Source organism: Hevea brasiliensis, chromosome 1, assembly GCF_030052815.1.
Source record: "Hevea brasiliensis isolate MT/VB/25A 57/8 chromosome 1, ASM3005281v1, whole genome shotgun sequence".
In the NCBI taxonomy this organism is placed as follows: Eukaryota; Viridiplantae; Streptophyta; class Magnoliopsida; order Malpighiales; family Euphorbiaceae; genus Hevea; species Hevea brasiliensis.
Genome location: NC_079493.1, coordinates 111,653,486 through 111,669,896, shown reverse-complemented (window position 1 = coordinate 111,669,896; position 16,411 = coordinate 111,653,486). Strand labels below are relative to the sequence as shown.

At 34.4% G+C, this 16,411-nt stretch overlaps 1 protein-coding gene across 1 annotated transcript; it reads right to left on the bottom strand.

The window, feature by feature from the left end:
* Positions 1 to 560: 560 nt before the first annotated feature.
* On the bottom strand, positions 561 to 6,627 carry LOC110648254 (uncharacterized). Its single transcript, XM_058147337.1, has 7 exons — positions 6,050 to 6,627; positions 4,392 to 4,554; positions 2,605 to 2,805; positions 2,287 to 2,532; positions 1,801 to 1,948; positions 1,311 to 1,542; positions 561 to 1,226 (listed from the first exon to the last, which is right to left on the bottom strand). Exons 1-7 carry the CDS (start codon positions 6,420 to 6,422, stop codon positions 892 to 894), a joined length of 1,698 nt encoding a protein of 565 aa, XP_058003320.1. The 5' UTR covers positions 6,423 to 6,627; the 3' UTR covers positions 561 to 891.
* Between the last annotated feature and the right edge of the window lie 9,784 nt (positions 6,628 to 16,411).

Genomic DNA, 16,411 nt, shown 5'->3' with positions numbered 1-16,411 from the left:
AAAATAATATTAATTATAATTATATTACATAATTGACATTTCATTATAATAAATATTTTTTATATTATTAAATAAAATAATTAAATATATAACATAATAAATTTAATTAATTATATTAAATACGAACTTAGAGTATTTAGTATTATTGTTAAAATTATTATAAGAAAAATATTTAACTTAAATATATTAAAAGTTAATTTAATATATTTTAATTATTATAATATTAAAATAATCGAACTTTTTCCTTTTTCAAACTACTTGTAAACAACACTTTTGTTTTTTAGCTCTGAAACCCTATCAAACAAGAGCTTAACGCAGTCGCAACGGGTGCCCAAAGCTCTTGATCGGGTATATGCTTAGAATCAACAATAATAATTTTGCTTTTAACTAAGAACTTACAGTCTTGAAACTACCGCATTAAAAATCCCAATTATAATTTTTTTTTGGCAATAGCCATATTGGTCATCTGTTTGTTGCGGTCAATATTGTCGATCAAATGTGCACAGACTACTAAGAGATCATCTCAAAACTGAAGAAGCTAATTTAGAGGTAAAGCAAAATTAAGAATTCTTTCGATAATTAGCCCAAAAATACAAACATTAGATTACAGGAACAATAATTAAATATAGATGTCAATTGATAACAAATACTTCGGAAATGAAAGTAAAATTTATTTGCTTTGCTTTCTATTAATCATTTAATTATCTCTAATTACTCCCTCGTCAATGTGATGAGAACGTCAAAAGTCTTGAATTGTAGATAAGTTTCTGTATTCTCATCATGAGATGTGCCGTCTTGATCCTCTTGGTGTGCTCAATCATCTTGATTTTCACCTGAAACCTATTCATTTTGTTTCCCAAATGGAAAAAGATGCAAGTCCAAAAATTATGCTCATATAATCAACATAGTTTTCACCGTACTTTTCTTTGAACTACAGAAAGATTGAAGATGATTCTCGTCAACTGTGCCAAAACCAGATAGTTTGATGCCAAATGCCACTAGCCTGCGGACGTCCCGTGGAATTGGGGATTGCCAAAGACCATCCCACCAAGCTGGAGGGAGAAGTGGCGTGAAGGCACATTGATTAGACTGGTTCCTACAACTCAAAGGGCCTGCAAATCTATTCCAAACATGTCCCCATCCAACCTGCAACTTTAAACCATCTGTTAACAGATTACTTTGGAAGCTGCTTAAGAAAGAAAAACTTGAACCAGTAGAGTTTTCCCCTGTGAAAAGAAAAAAAAAAAAAAAAAAAGCTATTAGCTGCTACTTTCCCAAATAAACATAAATCAGGAAGTGAGAAGAAGTACCTAGGTGGTTTGCTGCAGCCAATGCTGCAATTAATTGGGCATAGGTAGTCCCAACACGTCTTTGAGCACCGGAGACAACAGTATGCTTTGCTCGTGATGCAAGAAAGAAGTCCACAAATGCAACCCATCTGGGTGCAGGGCCCCAATCCTTCACTCTAAAATCTAAACTGTGTGATGTGTTAACATTTCGAGAGACATTTCCTTGGAAATTTTTATAATCAAAATAAAGAACCTGAAAAAAGCAAGTCATTTTTAATTGAGAATGAGCAGTCACATGATCTTGGATTGGAAATTAAATCGAACTTGATTTTGAATCTAGAATAAAATTAACTCAACCAACAGTACTGGAGAATATTATCGTATTGCTAACTAACATTAAAATTTTAGTTAAAGACTAAACCATATAGATGTTAGTTGAACATGAACAGTAATTTCATTGCATGAGCAAATCAAAGCTATTAACAGCATTATTTAGTACTGAGTAAATTACCTCTGCAAATCCACTTATGTTCGGAAGAATACTATTTACAAAAGATGGAGTATCTGATACTAAAACCACCCTAGGTCTTGATGTTTGGTGTTGATTACGCAAGGCTTTTTTGATGCAGTTCAATGCTGCCTGTGTGGCTCTCACTGACCTGAAATATGGGACACAAACATTTTTTTTTTTTATTTCCCATGAAAAGGTTTATATTTATTTTCCATCTTTATTATTGCTCAGGTGACTACACAAAAGGTTGCATCTTTGCTTTTATACAACAGTATATAAATCATATTTAACTATTCTAAAGGATTTATTGCCCTAAGTAAAGCACCGAGAAGGAGGAAAACCATTTAATATTGATCAAACTTAATAGATGAATTGATCCAATTGCCAGTGATCACTAGGCTCAAATGGTAGAGAAGAGCTCATATGCATATAACTATCATCTTCTTGATACTTGCATGGAAATTGATAAAAACTTAATAACAATACCTGCTCATAAGCATCCGCATGTGCAATGATATATCAGGATCTGCCCCACCACCAAGAACCCTGCTGACTGCTTCCATAACATCTTCTGAAGGGGATATAAGAACTTTCATCAGCTCCCCAAAAACATTAGGCCGAGATAGTAACTGTTCTGGGTGTCCAAATAAATCAGAAGCAGCATCTCTCATTTCATGGTACACATTCTTCAAGAAAAATTGACTGGCCACAGCATCTGTTGTATTTTGAAACCTGCGGTTCAATAGTTAAACATGAGTGATGATGCGAAGAATAACTCAGATATCAAAAGTATCCTCACCTTACCATATGATAGGTTGCTCCCATTTTCTCCAATTACTACAGAGGACATTTGTTTTAGTTGGCTTCTCAAAGTCATCAATCCTTATAACCAGATGCCTTCCATAGTTCTTTACGCAGCCATTTTGTCGCCACAGGTGCTTCACTTCGTTCAAGGTGAAAGAATGATTGGTGTAAGAAATATAATCACCAAAAGGATACTTGCCCCTGACAAGTAGAAGTGAGGCAATAATCAGTACTAATAAAAAAACTAAGCATCTACAAAATTGCATAACTATTTACATGCTCTGTTGTTCCCCGAAGACCACAAGTTTGGAGGATGAGTAAAAAATGGCTTGCCACAATGATGCATTCATGGAAAACAAGATTTAAGGATTATTTCTATTTAATTTTTAGTTGTAAAATTCGGATTTTTCTTGCAAATTGCTATATATGAAGCTTAGGGTTTAGTACTACTTAGGAATATTTATAGTCATTAAGAATTTTTAAAAGGTTGTTTGCTCATACTATCCAGTATTTGTTTAGAATATTCCAAGTTTGGGAATTGCTAATCCTAGTAGGCGTAGTATTAGCTCTAGAAACACATACGTATTTTCTTAGGTTTTCATAATGATATTGAGGACTTGTTTTGAAAGGCCTGGTGCCAGTTTTCTCTTCCCTCTTCTCTCTTCCTCTCCTCCTTCCCCTCGACTGCTACACTACCTTGGATAATGTTCACAGCCTCAACAATCTCCAATTTCTTTTGTCTTTTTTCTCACTCTAACAAGCTCTGAATCAATTTCCTTAGCTCAAACTCTCCCGTTCTTCCTTCATTCAAAATCCTAAATTCACAATTGCTTGAGATCTGCTCACCATAAAAATGTAACCTTTCCTAAATCATTCAAGCATATGGGGGATGTGAGGAGGATGTTAATCATAGGATTAAAGCCGGATGGTTGAAGTGGAGACGTGCCAGGGGAGTTTTATGTGATCGTAAGATTCCCAATAAATTGAAAGGAAAATTTTACCGTATAGCCATACGACCGGCTATGCTATATGGTAGTGAGTGTTGGGCATTGAGAGAGTCGTATGCATCTAAGATAAGAGTTGCAGAGATGAGAATGTTAAGGTGGATGAGTGGCCATACTAGACTAGATAAAGTCCGTAATGAGAGTATTAGAGAAAAGGTAGGAGTGGTGCCAATTGAAGATGAGTCGAGAGAAGGGATATTGAGGTGGTTTGGTCATGTGAAGCGTAGACATACGGAGGCTCCAGTTAGACAAGTAGAGCACATTAAGTTAGAGGATAGAAAGAAAAAAAGGGGTAGACCTAAATTGACTTGGAGAAGAGTAGTACAACATGACTTAGAAGCATTACACATTTCTGAGGATTTAACCCAAAATCGTTCAGAGTGGAAAAAGCGAATCCATATAGCCAACCCCAAATTTTTGGGATAAAGGCTTAGTTGAATTGAGTTGAGTTGAGTTGGCTCCAATTAGAATTTGAACTCAAGACCTTATAATCCTGGAGATGACTCCAATACCACTGAGCTAAGTTTATTGGTCATTCAATGGCCTTTTTAATGTTTATCTGAAAAATTGTCATAGTACACCATCTATGTGGTGTTACTGTTGGGTGTCACTTCTGAACTCAACACTATCTTCGACTCATCTAATAGGCTATGGTGATACATAGATGACAAACAGTATGAAATGATGATAGCAGCAAGCAGATAATCCAAAATCCTAGCATTTGCTAAGTTATAATTTCAATTCAAATGCGAAACAGAAAGGCTTGAGGAAGAACCAATATGCCTGGTCTGCCCAATGATCAGGGACCGGTTCAACATTATGCTTAATGCTGCAGCATTTAAGATCTTGTACATTTCATTGCCAAAACCTGCTTCTGATGCCTTCCCCAAGACAAAGCCATGCTTGCAGAACTGCCCTGGAGGAAGATTTCGGATTCTTGAAGCACCTGAAACAGAACCAAACATTTGCAGTCCAAATTCTCAAATGCATTCACAAAAGGTAATAACCTTTTGATGAACCCCTAAAAAATGAAAGACAATAATTGTTTTAAGTTTTTCTTTTCCTTTTGAACTGGAATATAAACAATGCAGGAAGGTGCAAATGACTGAATCTTCAAGTAGAAGTGCAAAAGAACATCTCCATGATTTGCACCCGATGCCTTCATCACATGTTTCCAAATTGATCAGTATGCACAGGAAAGCACTTGCTTGCTATAAAAGGTTAATGATGTAGGAAATCCTAGAGACTTTAGAACTACTCATTTTAGGAAAAATTACAGAAAATAGTTTATTTTATTTTATTACTTTTATTAATTTGTAATTCCTAATTAGGATTGAATCAAGATTTCTAAAATACTAATGTGATTGAGATTTCAAGTTCTATAAGTAGGAGTCCAGTTTCTCTATTTTATTCACAGACTTATTATGATTATTGACTATTACTTTGAGCAATAAGTTGAGAATTTGTTAGCTCTAACTTGAGAAAATCCCCTCAATATTTATTGGTTATACATCAATTAGTAGGAACATAACTATAAACAAATAAGGGGAAGAAACAATACATTCATCATGACGCAGAAATCAGCAAAAAGATAACAACCAATCAGAATTTACAGTTATAATGATAATATATTCCATCAAAAAATGTCAAGGTAAAAATGCAATGTTTTGTGCCAATCAAAGGGGAGCGGAAGATGTCTCAAGTTTGAGTCTCTTCATCTAATTATATGACAAAGGAGATTGTTACCTACCATTGTATCATATAACACACCAGTGGGTAATTGATTGGTCTTCCTTCATATTGTAGATTATAAAGAGTGAAAAGATATCGAGTTCAAATCTTTCCATCCACCTATTACCTCCCATTGTGTAATTGTGTCACAAACTAGTTGTTACCTTGCCATTGTGCCGCTCCATTGAATAAAACAAAAAAAATTGTAATGTTTTGTACACTCTTCATTATTCCAATTTCTTAGCTTGACGTTTCCATATGCTCGTCTTATTGTACATAAAAATGAAAAGCTAAAAAAATTTTCTTAGCATCAAACTATATTTTTTTTCATCAATTCGTTAATTGGATTTATTCTTTTAAAATAAAGTTCTCAAAACGTAAATTTATCCTAAAAAATGAAACCAAAGCTAAAAATAAGACTAAAAGAAAGCATTTCATACCCAATTGGTCAGTAGATTGCCAAATCCTCGTCCATAACAGAATTTAAACACACAAAAAATTACAAATATGAAATTTACTACGTCACTTTTCCTAAATTTCTTTTACTAAAATAATTAAATGAGTATTAACGTCTTCTCTCAAAAATATTAATGACGTCGTCATTTTGAGTATCCCTTCCCTCCCTTTTCTCCCACAAAGTCCTACATTTTCTGGGTAACCAAACAAAACGTAATTCAAATAAAACAAAATAAATAAATAAATAAAAGTACCGTTTACAGCGAAGTGCTCCTGGATGATTCTTCTCACTCGCAGACTTTCCTTCCACGCGGCTCCCTTGAAACTCTCGCCCATTTCTTCAACCGTAGCACAAGATTTTGAACCTCCTGTTTTCTCTCTATAAGCATCCACTTCTGCCGAAATGGTGCCATTTCGTGAGGCAAACATTGAATCTAGACCTCCTCCTGCTGCACCTCTATCATCTTCTTCAGCCTGGAGATTCGAAAGAAAAAGGGCATCATTGTAAGGCGGATCAACGGATCTCAGTGTGAGCATGAGTAAGCCAACGCCAGTGAAAACCGCAACCACGCCGAGAAATGCGTGAACGGACACTCTTCTCCTTCTGGATCCATAATAATACCTCATGATTGTCTCTCTCTCTCGTTCTCTCTCTCTCTCTCTGTTTATTTACTGACCTTTGTAAGAACACAAAATTTGAAGCGCTGTAAGAGATCTATACACCAGACCAGAGGTACATCAGATCGGTGGGTTTTTTTTTTTTTGGTTATTTTTGGCCTGGACAAAACCGAAAGCGGTGCTTGGTTAGCTGAGTAAGCTGAGTCAGCGTCAAAGCCCATGCCTCAGCTTCAGTTAAAACTTAAAAGAAAGGCTTTGTCCTTGAGCTGGAAGGGAAGCTCGACTCGTTAGAGAGCTTTTTCTTTCCAATAAATTATTTGAAATAAAATAATTTAATTAAATTTTTATGTAAATATTTTTAATTTATTTTTTTAAATTACAAAAAATTAAAATCTTTCGGAGAATTGAGCGAAAAAATTAAATGAATTAAATTCTTACAAACTTTACTTCAAATAAGGGTGAATTCTTGCAAAATTTTTGAATTAAATTAATTTAATTTAATATTTTTTTAATTTAAATTTTCAGTTTTAATGATTTTTTTATAGATCAGTTTAAATGATTTGCTTCAATTAATATTTTAAAATTTTTTATTTGATTTGTTTATTTTTAAAAAATAAAAAAATAAGCTAATTTTTTTATGAAAAAAAATATATATTTAACTACTTGAAAATATAATATAAAATTGCATTACAAATCTATATATTATATTTTTAATACAAAAGATTTAAAAGATATGATAATTTTAACAAAAACATGGTCAGCAAATAAACAAGTTGCCCGCTCTTTTATTTTATTTCATCATCTTTTTATATGTCTCATTAAATAACTTTTAAATTTAGATCTTCTATTTAAAAAGGATTTATACTTCCTATAACTTTTTGTCAAAATAAAATAACTCACTAATAACCATATATAAAAACTCCTTAATAATGAGGAATAACTCCATCAATTTAGAGAAAACAATAAAACTTATTAAAGAGATAGCACATACACTTAAGATCTATTAAGAATAATAGATTTGAAAATTTACTCACTTAAAGTCTATCAATAATAATATCTTTGATGGGATATGTCTATAATATATTTTAAAAGAACATAGATTTGGCAGCTATTAGAAAAAAAAAAGAAAAAAATTATAAAAAAAAATAGAAAGGAAAGGGGAGGGGTTGCCACTGATAGAATATTCACTGGTAGCTACCCAAATAGGAGATCAAAAAGAGAAAAGAAGAGGGGAGAGGAGAAATGATGAGAAAAATAGAGAAGGTGGAGCCTCTCTTCCTTGAGACGGGAGCATTGAAAGAAAAAAAAACTAATAAAGTTTGTTATATTATGTTATTTTGCCTTTCTATAAATAAAATGAGAATCTCAATCTTTTATGTACAAATCAACTACGTCTTCTACATCTTTCATAGTACTCTTTATCCCTTTATTTCTTATAGAATTGCTATTGTTGCTACTATTGTTTCTTCCTTTTTTTCCCTTTGCACGAAGTCCCATTCATTTCTCATAGAATTGCCACTGCTTCTTCTTCCCTTTGTGCAAATGTCCATTTTAATCCAAATGTTTCGATTTGGGTAAAATAGTATAATTTTATAAAAATTTTGAAAATTTTATTCAATTTTTGAATTGGATTTGGGGAAATGTGCCAAAGATGATGTGGTATTCTAGCTAGAATTTTTTAGTATTACTATGTGGGACCCTTGTACCTCATAATCACAAAAAAAAAATTATTGACCATGCATGGCATCCCATAAACAATTTCCAATTCATTCTTTCCAACCCAAATAATCACTTTGAGAATTGAACCTATATGCTTAAAGAACCAAGTTACCCGCCCATTGGGGGTCTTCTCTGTAAGGTGTTAGCCTTGTCCTGGTATATCTCCGACCACCGTCTTAGTCCATCCACCTTCCCTTCTCCCTCTGTTTGCTATCTCTTCAACTTTTATCTCCTTTGTCTTCTTAGATATCTTTTATTTGCCTTCATCTTCATCATTTACTTCTCAACTACCAAATCATCTTTCCTTTATGTCTAACCCATAAATGGATGTCATAAATCTCATTGATAAAGCTCAGAATTTAAACTGCTCTGACTCATTACTAGAGCTGGAAGCTAATAATAGTAAAGGCATGCAATTACAAAAGAACCTACTGGTTGGGAAAGTGATTTCCACAAAAACATTCAGTGCATCAATAGTTAAAATGGTTTTCTCTAAAGCTTGTTATACATGCAGGGATTTTCAAGTGATTGGCAAAGGGAGTAATATCTTCCTATTTGATTTCGAGCACGGAATAAATGTCATTCATGTGTAAGAGCTAACCTTAAACCTATCTCCTTTCTGGGTGCAGGTCCATGGCCTTCCCCCTAATAGAATTACTGCCCAAAATGCTCATATCACTGGAAATTTCATTGGAGACCGTATTGAAACAGATTTTGCTCAAGAGAGATTTCAGGGCAATCCTCATCTAATGCGAATCAGAGTTCAACTGAATATTAACAAACCTTTCATCACAGGGTTCCACAGTAAGAAAATGGATGGTACAGTTAGTTGGGTCCAAATCAAATATGAGAAGTTATCGAACATTTGTTTTAATTGTAGAATTTTGGGACATATTCGAAAATTTTGTGCTCTACCAAAAACCCCACACAATCCCAATTTGCCATAGAAAGAACTTTTCAGACCATCGTTGAAAGTCTATCTACCTAACTCCCCTCCATCAGTGTGTACAGTTACAAATCCTCCTACACCAAACTTTACACAACTCCTAAGCTTCCCTCTAGCAAGATTCCTTCTATAACTCTTCTAAATGTATCTTTAATGCTAGGAGCTAAACCCAATGGGAGGGGCAAGCCAAAAGTTTTGGTCCAAAGTTCCTTTCCTCTAACCCTTAAATAACTGGCCATCCTTCCTACTCTAGATCGACATAGCCACATCCATCCTTGTCTTAGTGCTACCAAATACAAATCCAACCTGCTGGAAACTATCCCAATAAATCTTACTACTTCACTACATCCAATCAATACTGCCCTTAACTTACACAATACTGCTCCAATATCCCCAAAAACCACCATTCACAACCAAAACCAGGAGGAGGAGGATATTCATACCCATAATAGTAATGTGCAGAACAAAGCAAAAGGGATTTCCAAAGATTACTTTTTTTGTGAAACTTCAGGAAGTGAACCAAATTTGCTACTGTCGAATGTCAGTTTGGTTGAATCCTTCCCCTTAAGCTAAATACTCATCTTGTTTCAGTAATATCTCCATTCCATTGATATTCACCACCTAGATGCAGAAGCTTTTTTTGAGAAACATCCCTATTTGGTTAACCATTTTCAAATGGTAGTAATGAATGTTCTACAAGACCCATCCCTTTTATCTTCTCAGTCCTCTGGAAAAGGTAAGTTAGCTGCTGATAATATAAAGGCTACAAAAAAGGCTAAAGTCCTTAACAAAATAACCATCCAAAGCCAGGTGAGCCTAGAAGCTATTAGTGCTACAAAGCCCACAATGACTTTTGAATTAATACTGGTAAGACAATGAATGAGGAAGGAATTAAGGAAGCCCATAGCCCATAGCATTACTCTAAAGCTAGGCAGTGAAGCTAAGAAGAAGTCAAGATGTAAGGCCCAATGCTCTCTATTAATTGCTCTGAAAAGGAATATGGGGCCCAAGTAACTTCTAAACTGGGAACAGTTGATCTCTATTATAAGTGATTTATTTCCCCCTCCAGTGAATAAAGAAGAATAGAACATGGAACAACATGGAAATTTAGTTGAACCTATAAATTAAACCTCAAGAAGCTAGAAAAAAGCAGCTCGTGCCAAATCATAAGGATACTAGGGAGTGGTAATTGAGGAATTGAGACTGAAACAAATACTTATTGTGTCTGATACCTTGGATGGAAAGGTAAGGGGAAACAAAAAGTGCTACAGGAATGGTGATGACTCTAAATCCCTTAACAAGAAGATGTGCTTGAGCAATGTAGTCTCTGATAAGGTGGGGGAGGCCAGCCTTGAATGGCCCCAATTGGATCAATGAGTTTTCTTTCATGGAACTGTCAGGGTGTGGGGAACCCCTTAATAATTCACAATCTTAAGGGGCTATGCCATTCCCATTTCCCCCCATTTTGTGTACTTAATGGAGACAAACAATAAAAGTAGAATAGTGAAAAGAGTTTTAAATAAGTGTGTCTATTTTGGCATGGTTGTAGTTGATCCTCAAGGTACTGTAGGGGGTGTTATTTTTGCTTGGAATTCTGGTTGTAGTGTCTCCATTGTAAAAATGGCTGGAATCTGCATCTATGCCGAAATCTCTGATTTGAAGCCTGGAATGAATTGGAATGTGATTTTGATGTACATATGTTGTGAGATGGATGTTATGGTTAACCAGTTAGAATTCCTTATACAATACTACAATCAAATTCAGAATTTAGCTTTGTTGGAAGACTTTAATGCTATCTTAAATGGCAATGAGAAAAGAGGTGGTTTGGAGAACTTAGACCCAAAATCATACACATTCTGTGATTTTATAAATCATTTGAATTTATTAGATATAGGGTTCAATGGTCCAATGATGACTTGGAATAACCATCGGCATGGTAAAGCTAATGTTCAGGAGCAAATTGATAGATGTTTAGCTTCCTCTAAATGGCTTTTTCATTTTCTATCTGTAGTTGTGCATCACCTCACGGACTTGGGCTCAGATCACCAGCCAATTCTACTCCAAACTGACCCTACTTTCCGAAAAGCTAAATGTTTTTTTTCGCTTTGATAGACGTTGGCTAGCTAAACCAGAGGTGGAATAAGTAGTTTTGGCAGGCTGAAATTCCAATAAGACAGGTTCTACTCTTCTTAATGTTTTCTCTAAATTGAAAACTTGTAGATATGCCTTGTGGATTAGAACACGAACAATAACTATAATTCTAGGCAGAGGAACACTCAATTATAAGATCAGTTAGAGCAGGTCAAAGGCAGCATGCAAGTTTGGGATGGGGACAGAGTTAAGAGATTGGAAAAGGAATTAGAGAGAGAAATTCAAAATTAAGAGCAGTTTTGGGCTCAAAAAGCAAGGCATACTTAGCTTCAAGTGGGAGATTGAAATACAACTTTTTTTCATGCTAAATGTGTTCAAAGGAGAAAGTGAAATTCCATTATAGGGATAAGAGATAATAACGGAGTGTGGAAGATAACCTTGGACGACATCTAATCCATTACCCCCAATTATTTTCAAAACATTTATTCCTTATCCAGGCCATCCAATTTTGATGCAATTACTAGAGGTTTCCAAACAAGGATTACAAATGTGATGAATGAGACTTTGATCAAAACTATCAATTCAGAAGAAATCTAAAAAGCTGTATTTACTATAGACCCCTCCAAAGCCCCAGGAGAAGATGGTCTCACAGGTTCATTTTTTTAGAATTATTGGCATATTATTGGCTTTGATATTTGTGAAGCTGTCCAACATTTCTTTGCAAGTGGACAAATGGTCAAAGGGGTGAATCATACCATCATTACCTTAATTCCTAAGGTAAAGAATGTGCAATCAATGAGGGATCTTTGCCCAATTGGATTGTGTAATGTTTTTTATAAGATCATCTCCAAGATTTTGACCTTCAGACTGCAGCTTATCATGAACCAGATAATTGATCAAGAGCAAAGTGTGTTTACAAAAGGGAGGCCTATTTTTGATAATATTTTAATCAATCATGATATTATGCGCAATCCTAAGCAAAGGAGGTATGGCAAGAACTATGGTATGGCACTGAAACTAGATGTGAGTAAGGCATATGAGTGTGTTGAATGGTCCTTTCTCAAGCATATGCTTCAAAAATTTGGTTTTCATGGAACTTCGATTGCATGGGTTATGGAATGTATTACTATAGTTTCTTACTTTATTCAAATTAATGGGTACTGATATGGCTTTATAACCCCTAGTAAAGGCCTAAGACAAGAAGATCCGCTTTCCCCATATTTGTTTCTCTTTAGTGTGGAAGGTCTTGCTCATAACATTAAAGTTTCATCTCTTCAGAGTCTAACCATCTCCAGATATGGGCCTACTATCACTCATTTGCTTTTTGCGGATGATTCGATCTTGTTTTCTAAAGCATCTATGGAGGAAGCTACAAAGATTGCTTTTATTCTTCACTCTTACTTGATAGCCAATGGTCAATGTATTAATTTTAAGAAGTCTAGTCTTATCTTCAATGCCAACACATCGAGGAACCTTAGAGGCCGGATAGCTTCTTTTTTAAGAATTGGTAGGGTGGATTATCCAGATGAATTCCTTGATCTTCTTGCAAATATTCCTAAAATTAAAGAATCAAATTTTTTCCAGCATCAAAGATAGGATTTTCAATAAAATAAACTATGGGATGGAAGGAGCAATTTTTGTTAAAAAGGGGTAGGGAAACTCTTATCAAAGCAATAGCCACGGCTATCCTGGTGCATGCTATGTCTTGTTTCAGGCTTCCAACTTCTCTTTGTAATTCCATTAACTTAGTTATCTCTAACTTTTGGTGGGGGTAGAAGGGGAATGGAAAAAAGATTCACTAGGTCTCTTGGAATTCACTATATGATCCAAAAGCTTCAGGAAGTATGGCGTTCAAACACTTAGAGAGTTTTAATATGGCCTTGCTAGCAAGACAAGATTCTCAAAGGCAAATATTTTCATTCCACATCCTTCATGCAAGCGAGAGCGGGAAGTAAACCTTCATGGGGTTGGAAGAGTATTTTATGGGGGGAGACAAGTGTTAGAGAGAGGGATTATATGGCAAGTAGGATATGGCTAAAACATTCTTTGTAGGTCCGAGAAATGGGTTTCAAAAGGTTCCCTCATCCCCCTCCTTCCCCCCCCCCCCCCACTAAAATTAAAGATTCACATGATCCACAAGTCTGCTTGGTGTCCCATCTCATAGATTCGACTTCCAATTCATGGAATATTGACTTGATTAAGAAAAACTTTGAGGAGGAAGAGGTAAAGAATATCTTATCCATTCCAGTGGGATTTCATAGACAGGAGGATTGTATCTTATGGCATTACAATCGACGAGGTGTTTATTCAGTTAAGTCTGGTTATTATATAGCCAAGAAAATTTTCAAATCTCATTTGTTAAGGGCATCAGCTAGTCCTGGTCCATCTTCTCAGCTAAGGAATGATGCTTTTTGGAAATCTATTTGGAAGATACCACTTCTAAGTAAGCTCTCTATATTCTTTTGGTCTCTTCTTAAGGAAAAACTGCCCTCTAGGGACCTTCTTCATTGAAGGATGTGCAATGCATCATTGAATTGCCTTCTTTATGGTCAGAGGGAAACAACGAAACATATCTTCTTTGATTGTCCAAGAGTATTGGCCATCTGTTTAACTCCCTTTTTAGAGTTCAGTCAACTCTCTTTGCTGGCCATTTTATCCTGGATTGTTGGGAGGAGCTTACTCATCATCTAATGCATCAACAATCAAGTCATAATTTCATTTAGTTAGCAGTATTTATTTGGTGGGCCATTTGGAAATGCAAAAATGCACATGTCTTTAATGGGTAACACTAGGATTATCTTTGGGTTCTTAATTATGTTATTTCCTTTTACCAAGATTTTGTTGCTGTGAATCCCATAGATCAATTCCTAAAGAACCCTTTAGACTTGCAACAGCCTTTTTGGCTGCCCCTTCCTACTAATGTGCTGAAGGCAACTTTCGATGCAGCTGTGGATTTCAAGCAGGAAGAGAGTAGCTGTGGTAGTCATTTTTATAAACCATTCAGGTTCAATTATTAGTTGGAATAATCATCTTGTCTCTTATATATCAGATCCTTTAGTGTTAGACAGTTTGGCTTGTAAGGCTGCAGTTTATATGGCTTTGATAAGAGGCTTCAAAACATTGTAAGTTTAGTTTTTGATATTACTAGCATGAGTAGAGGCTTAGATTTAGTTTCTTTTAACTATGTCAAGCATGCTGGTAATAGAGCTACCCATTATTTAGCTCAAAAGTCTTTGCATGATGCTTCATTCAATGTTAATCCTGTGTACTAGTATCAGTTTGTAACGGGTTCTTTACCAGTTTGATCTCCTTCAATGAATTATCATCTTCAGACAGAAAAAAAAACCCAAATAATCTCCTCAAATCCCTTCTCTCCAATCCTTGGTGCATAATGAAAGGAGAAATTTATCAATACAAATCTAAATGAGAAAAGGAGGAAGAAGAAAGTCAATCTTAGCAAAACCAATCAATTTCAGTCTCAATGAATAGTGACGGTTTATTGAGCTCAAAGTGAGCATTAATTTTGATGATAACAAAATTCAAGTATAACCATTCAAATCATACTTCAAGTTGTGTGAAGTATCTTCCTAGTATTTATTAAAGAAAAAACACGTTGTATTAAGCCAACTCACAGATAGAAGTTATTTAAGGCTAACACAAAGATGAATCAAAGTCAAAGGAAGATAGAAATATTGCCTTTCAAGTGCAATTGAACATCATTAAAGGTTTAGAACTAGTTTCTTATGTTTTAGGACTCTTGTACAAAAGTAAGAGCGAGTATTACCAATATTTGAAGCTTTTAGCCCCTAAGTTTTTCAAATTTAAATGCTTGAAAATCATTTTTAATATGTGTTTAAAGTTTTGGAATGAGCAAATTAATTTTTCAATTTCGTAAAAGATGCAAAAGGTATTTTAGTTTGCTAATTTTCAAAATTAGCTAACTAAATTTAAAATTCAGACACACCTATTTAGACTTTGCACAAAACAATAAAATAATGGCTAGTTTGCTTGAAAATGTGTATGTTGGGTAGGGGTGTGTAAACGGTCGGTTCGGTTTCGAACCGAACCGGACCGATAAAACCGAAAATAAAAAATAAAAAATTTTAAAAACCGAATCAAACCGATTAATAAGAGAAAATTGAACCGATAAATATCAGTTCAGTTTGGTTTTAAATCGATCAAACTGAAATTTATAAAATTTCGCATTTTTAACATTAAATCTAAATAATAAAACATAAAAACAAAAAAAAAAATTAGAAATCAAAACTAAAAAATCTTAAGGTTCGGTTCGGTTTTCTTTGACTTTGATTCGGTGCGATTCGGTTTGATTCGATTTTCTTTAATTTTCTATATATATTAATAATTTTAGTTTGGTTCATTTTTTTATTTTTTATGAAAATAACCGAACCAAACCGATTAACCGAAATTATCAAAATTATAAACCAAACCAAACCGATTGAATTTTAAAATCGAACCGATGAAACTGAATTGAATCGGTTCAGTTCGGTTTAAACCGAAAACTGCTCTCCCCTAATGTTGGGTACCAAAGTTACTTCAAACAGTAAAAAAAGGTCCTTGGGCTACATGCACCTATTTTTAGCCATTTTACACTTAATGCAGCCTCCAAATTTCTCTTACCATTTGGATCTTCATTTATAGCTTTTATTTAAAATGCTTAAACTTGTTCTTTGTTCTCTATTAACAAGCCTACTCTCTCCCATCTTTGTAATTCTTGAATGTAATTGAGTGAGATTGAGTGACAATCATCTCAAAACACATTTATAAGGGTTATTAAAGCACCTACTGAAACTTGATGTTGAGTTGAGTATTGGTGTGACATATGTAAATGATTGCAAGTGCTTAGGAAAGACTGTTAGATGTACAAAGGTTGATTTTTTGCCCGTTGAAAAGAGTAAATAGTGGAGTGAACTCTCAAAGTGGGTCATTAAAGAGTGGATATAGGCTAATTAAAAGCAGACCACTATAAAATCATGTGTTAAACTCTCTTGACTTTTCTATCTTTACTTTGATACAATTTATTGTGTTATTTTGAATTGTTGATTTAAATGATATATTTATAGGGTTAGTTGAATCGATTGGGATTTACATATTGTTTCTTAGTTTTGATATATTATAGAGCTTTGATTTGAGCATACTTAGCGTATGTATTTGGGTTGCTTTGCATCTTCACAATACTTTGACACATATAGTTAAACTAAGCTACAATTTTTTATACGATTAC

What these genes read in the sequence shown, in the direction of transcription:
- LOC110648254 (XM_058147337.1), bottom strand. Translation starts at nt 6,422, where the DNA reads ATGAGGTATTATTATGGATCCAGAAGGAGAAGAGTGTCCGTTCACGCA. An exon ending in GGAGCACTTCGCTGTAAACG is followed by an intron (nt 4,555 to 6,049) that starts GTACTTTTATTT and finishes GTTCTGTTTCAG; the next exon opens with GTGCTTCAAGAATCCGAAAT. An exon ending in TGGGAGCAACCTATCATATG is followed by an intron (nt 2,533 to 2,604) that starts GTAAGGTGAGGA and finishes ATTGAACCGCAG; the next exon opens with GTTTCAAAATACAACAGATG.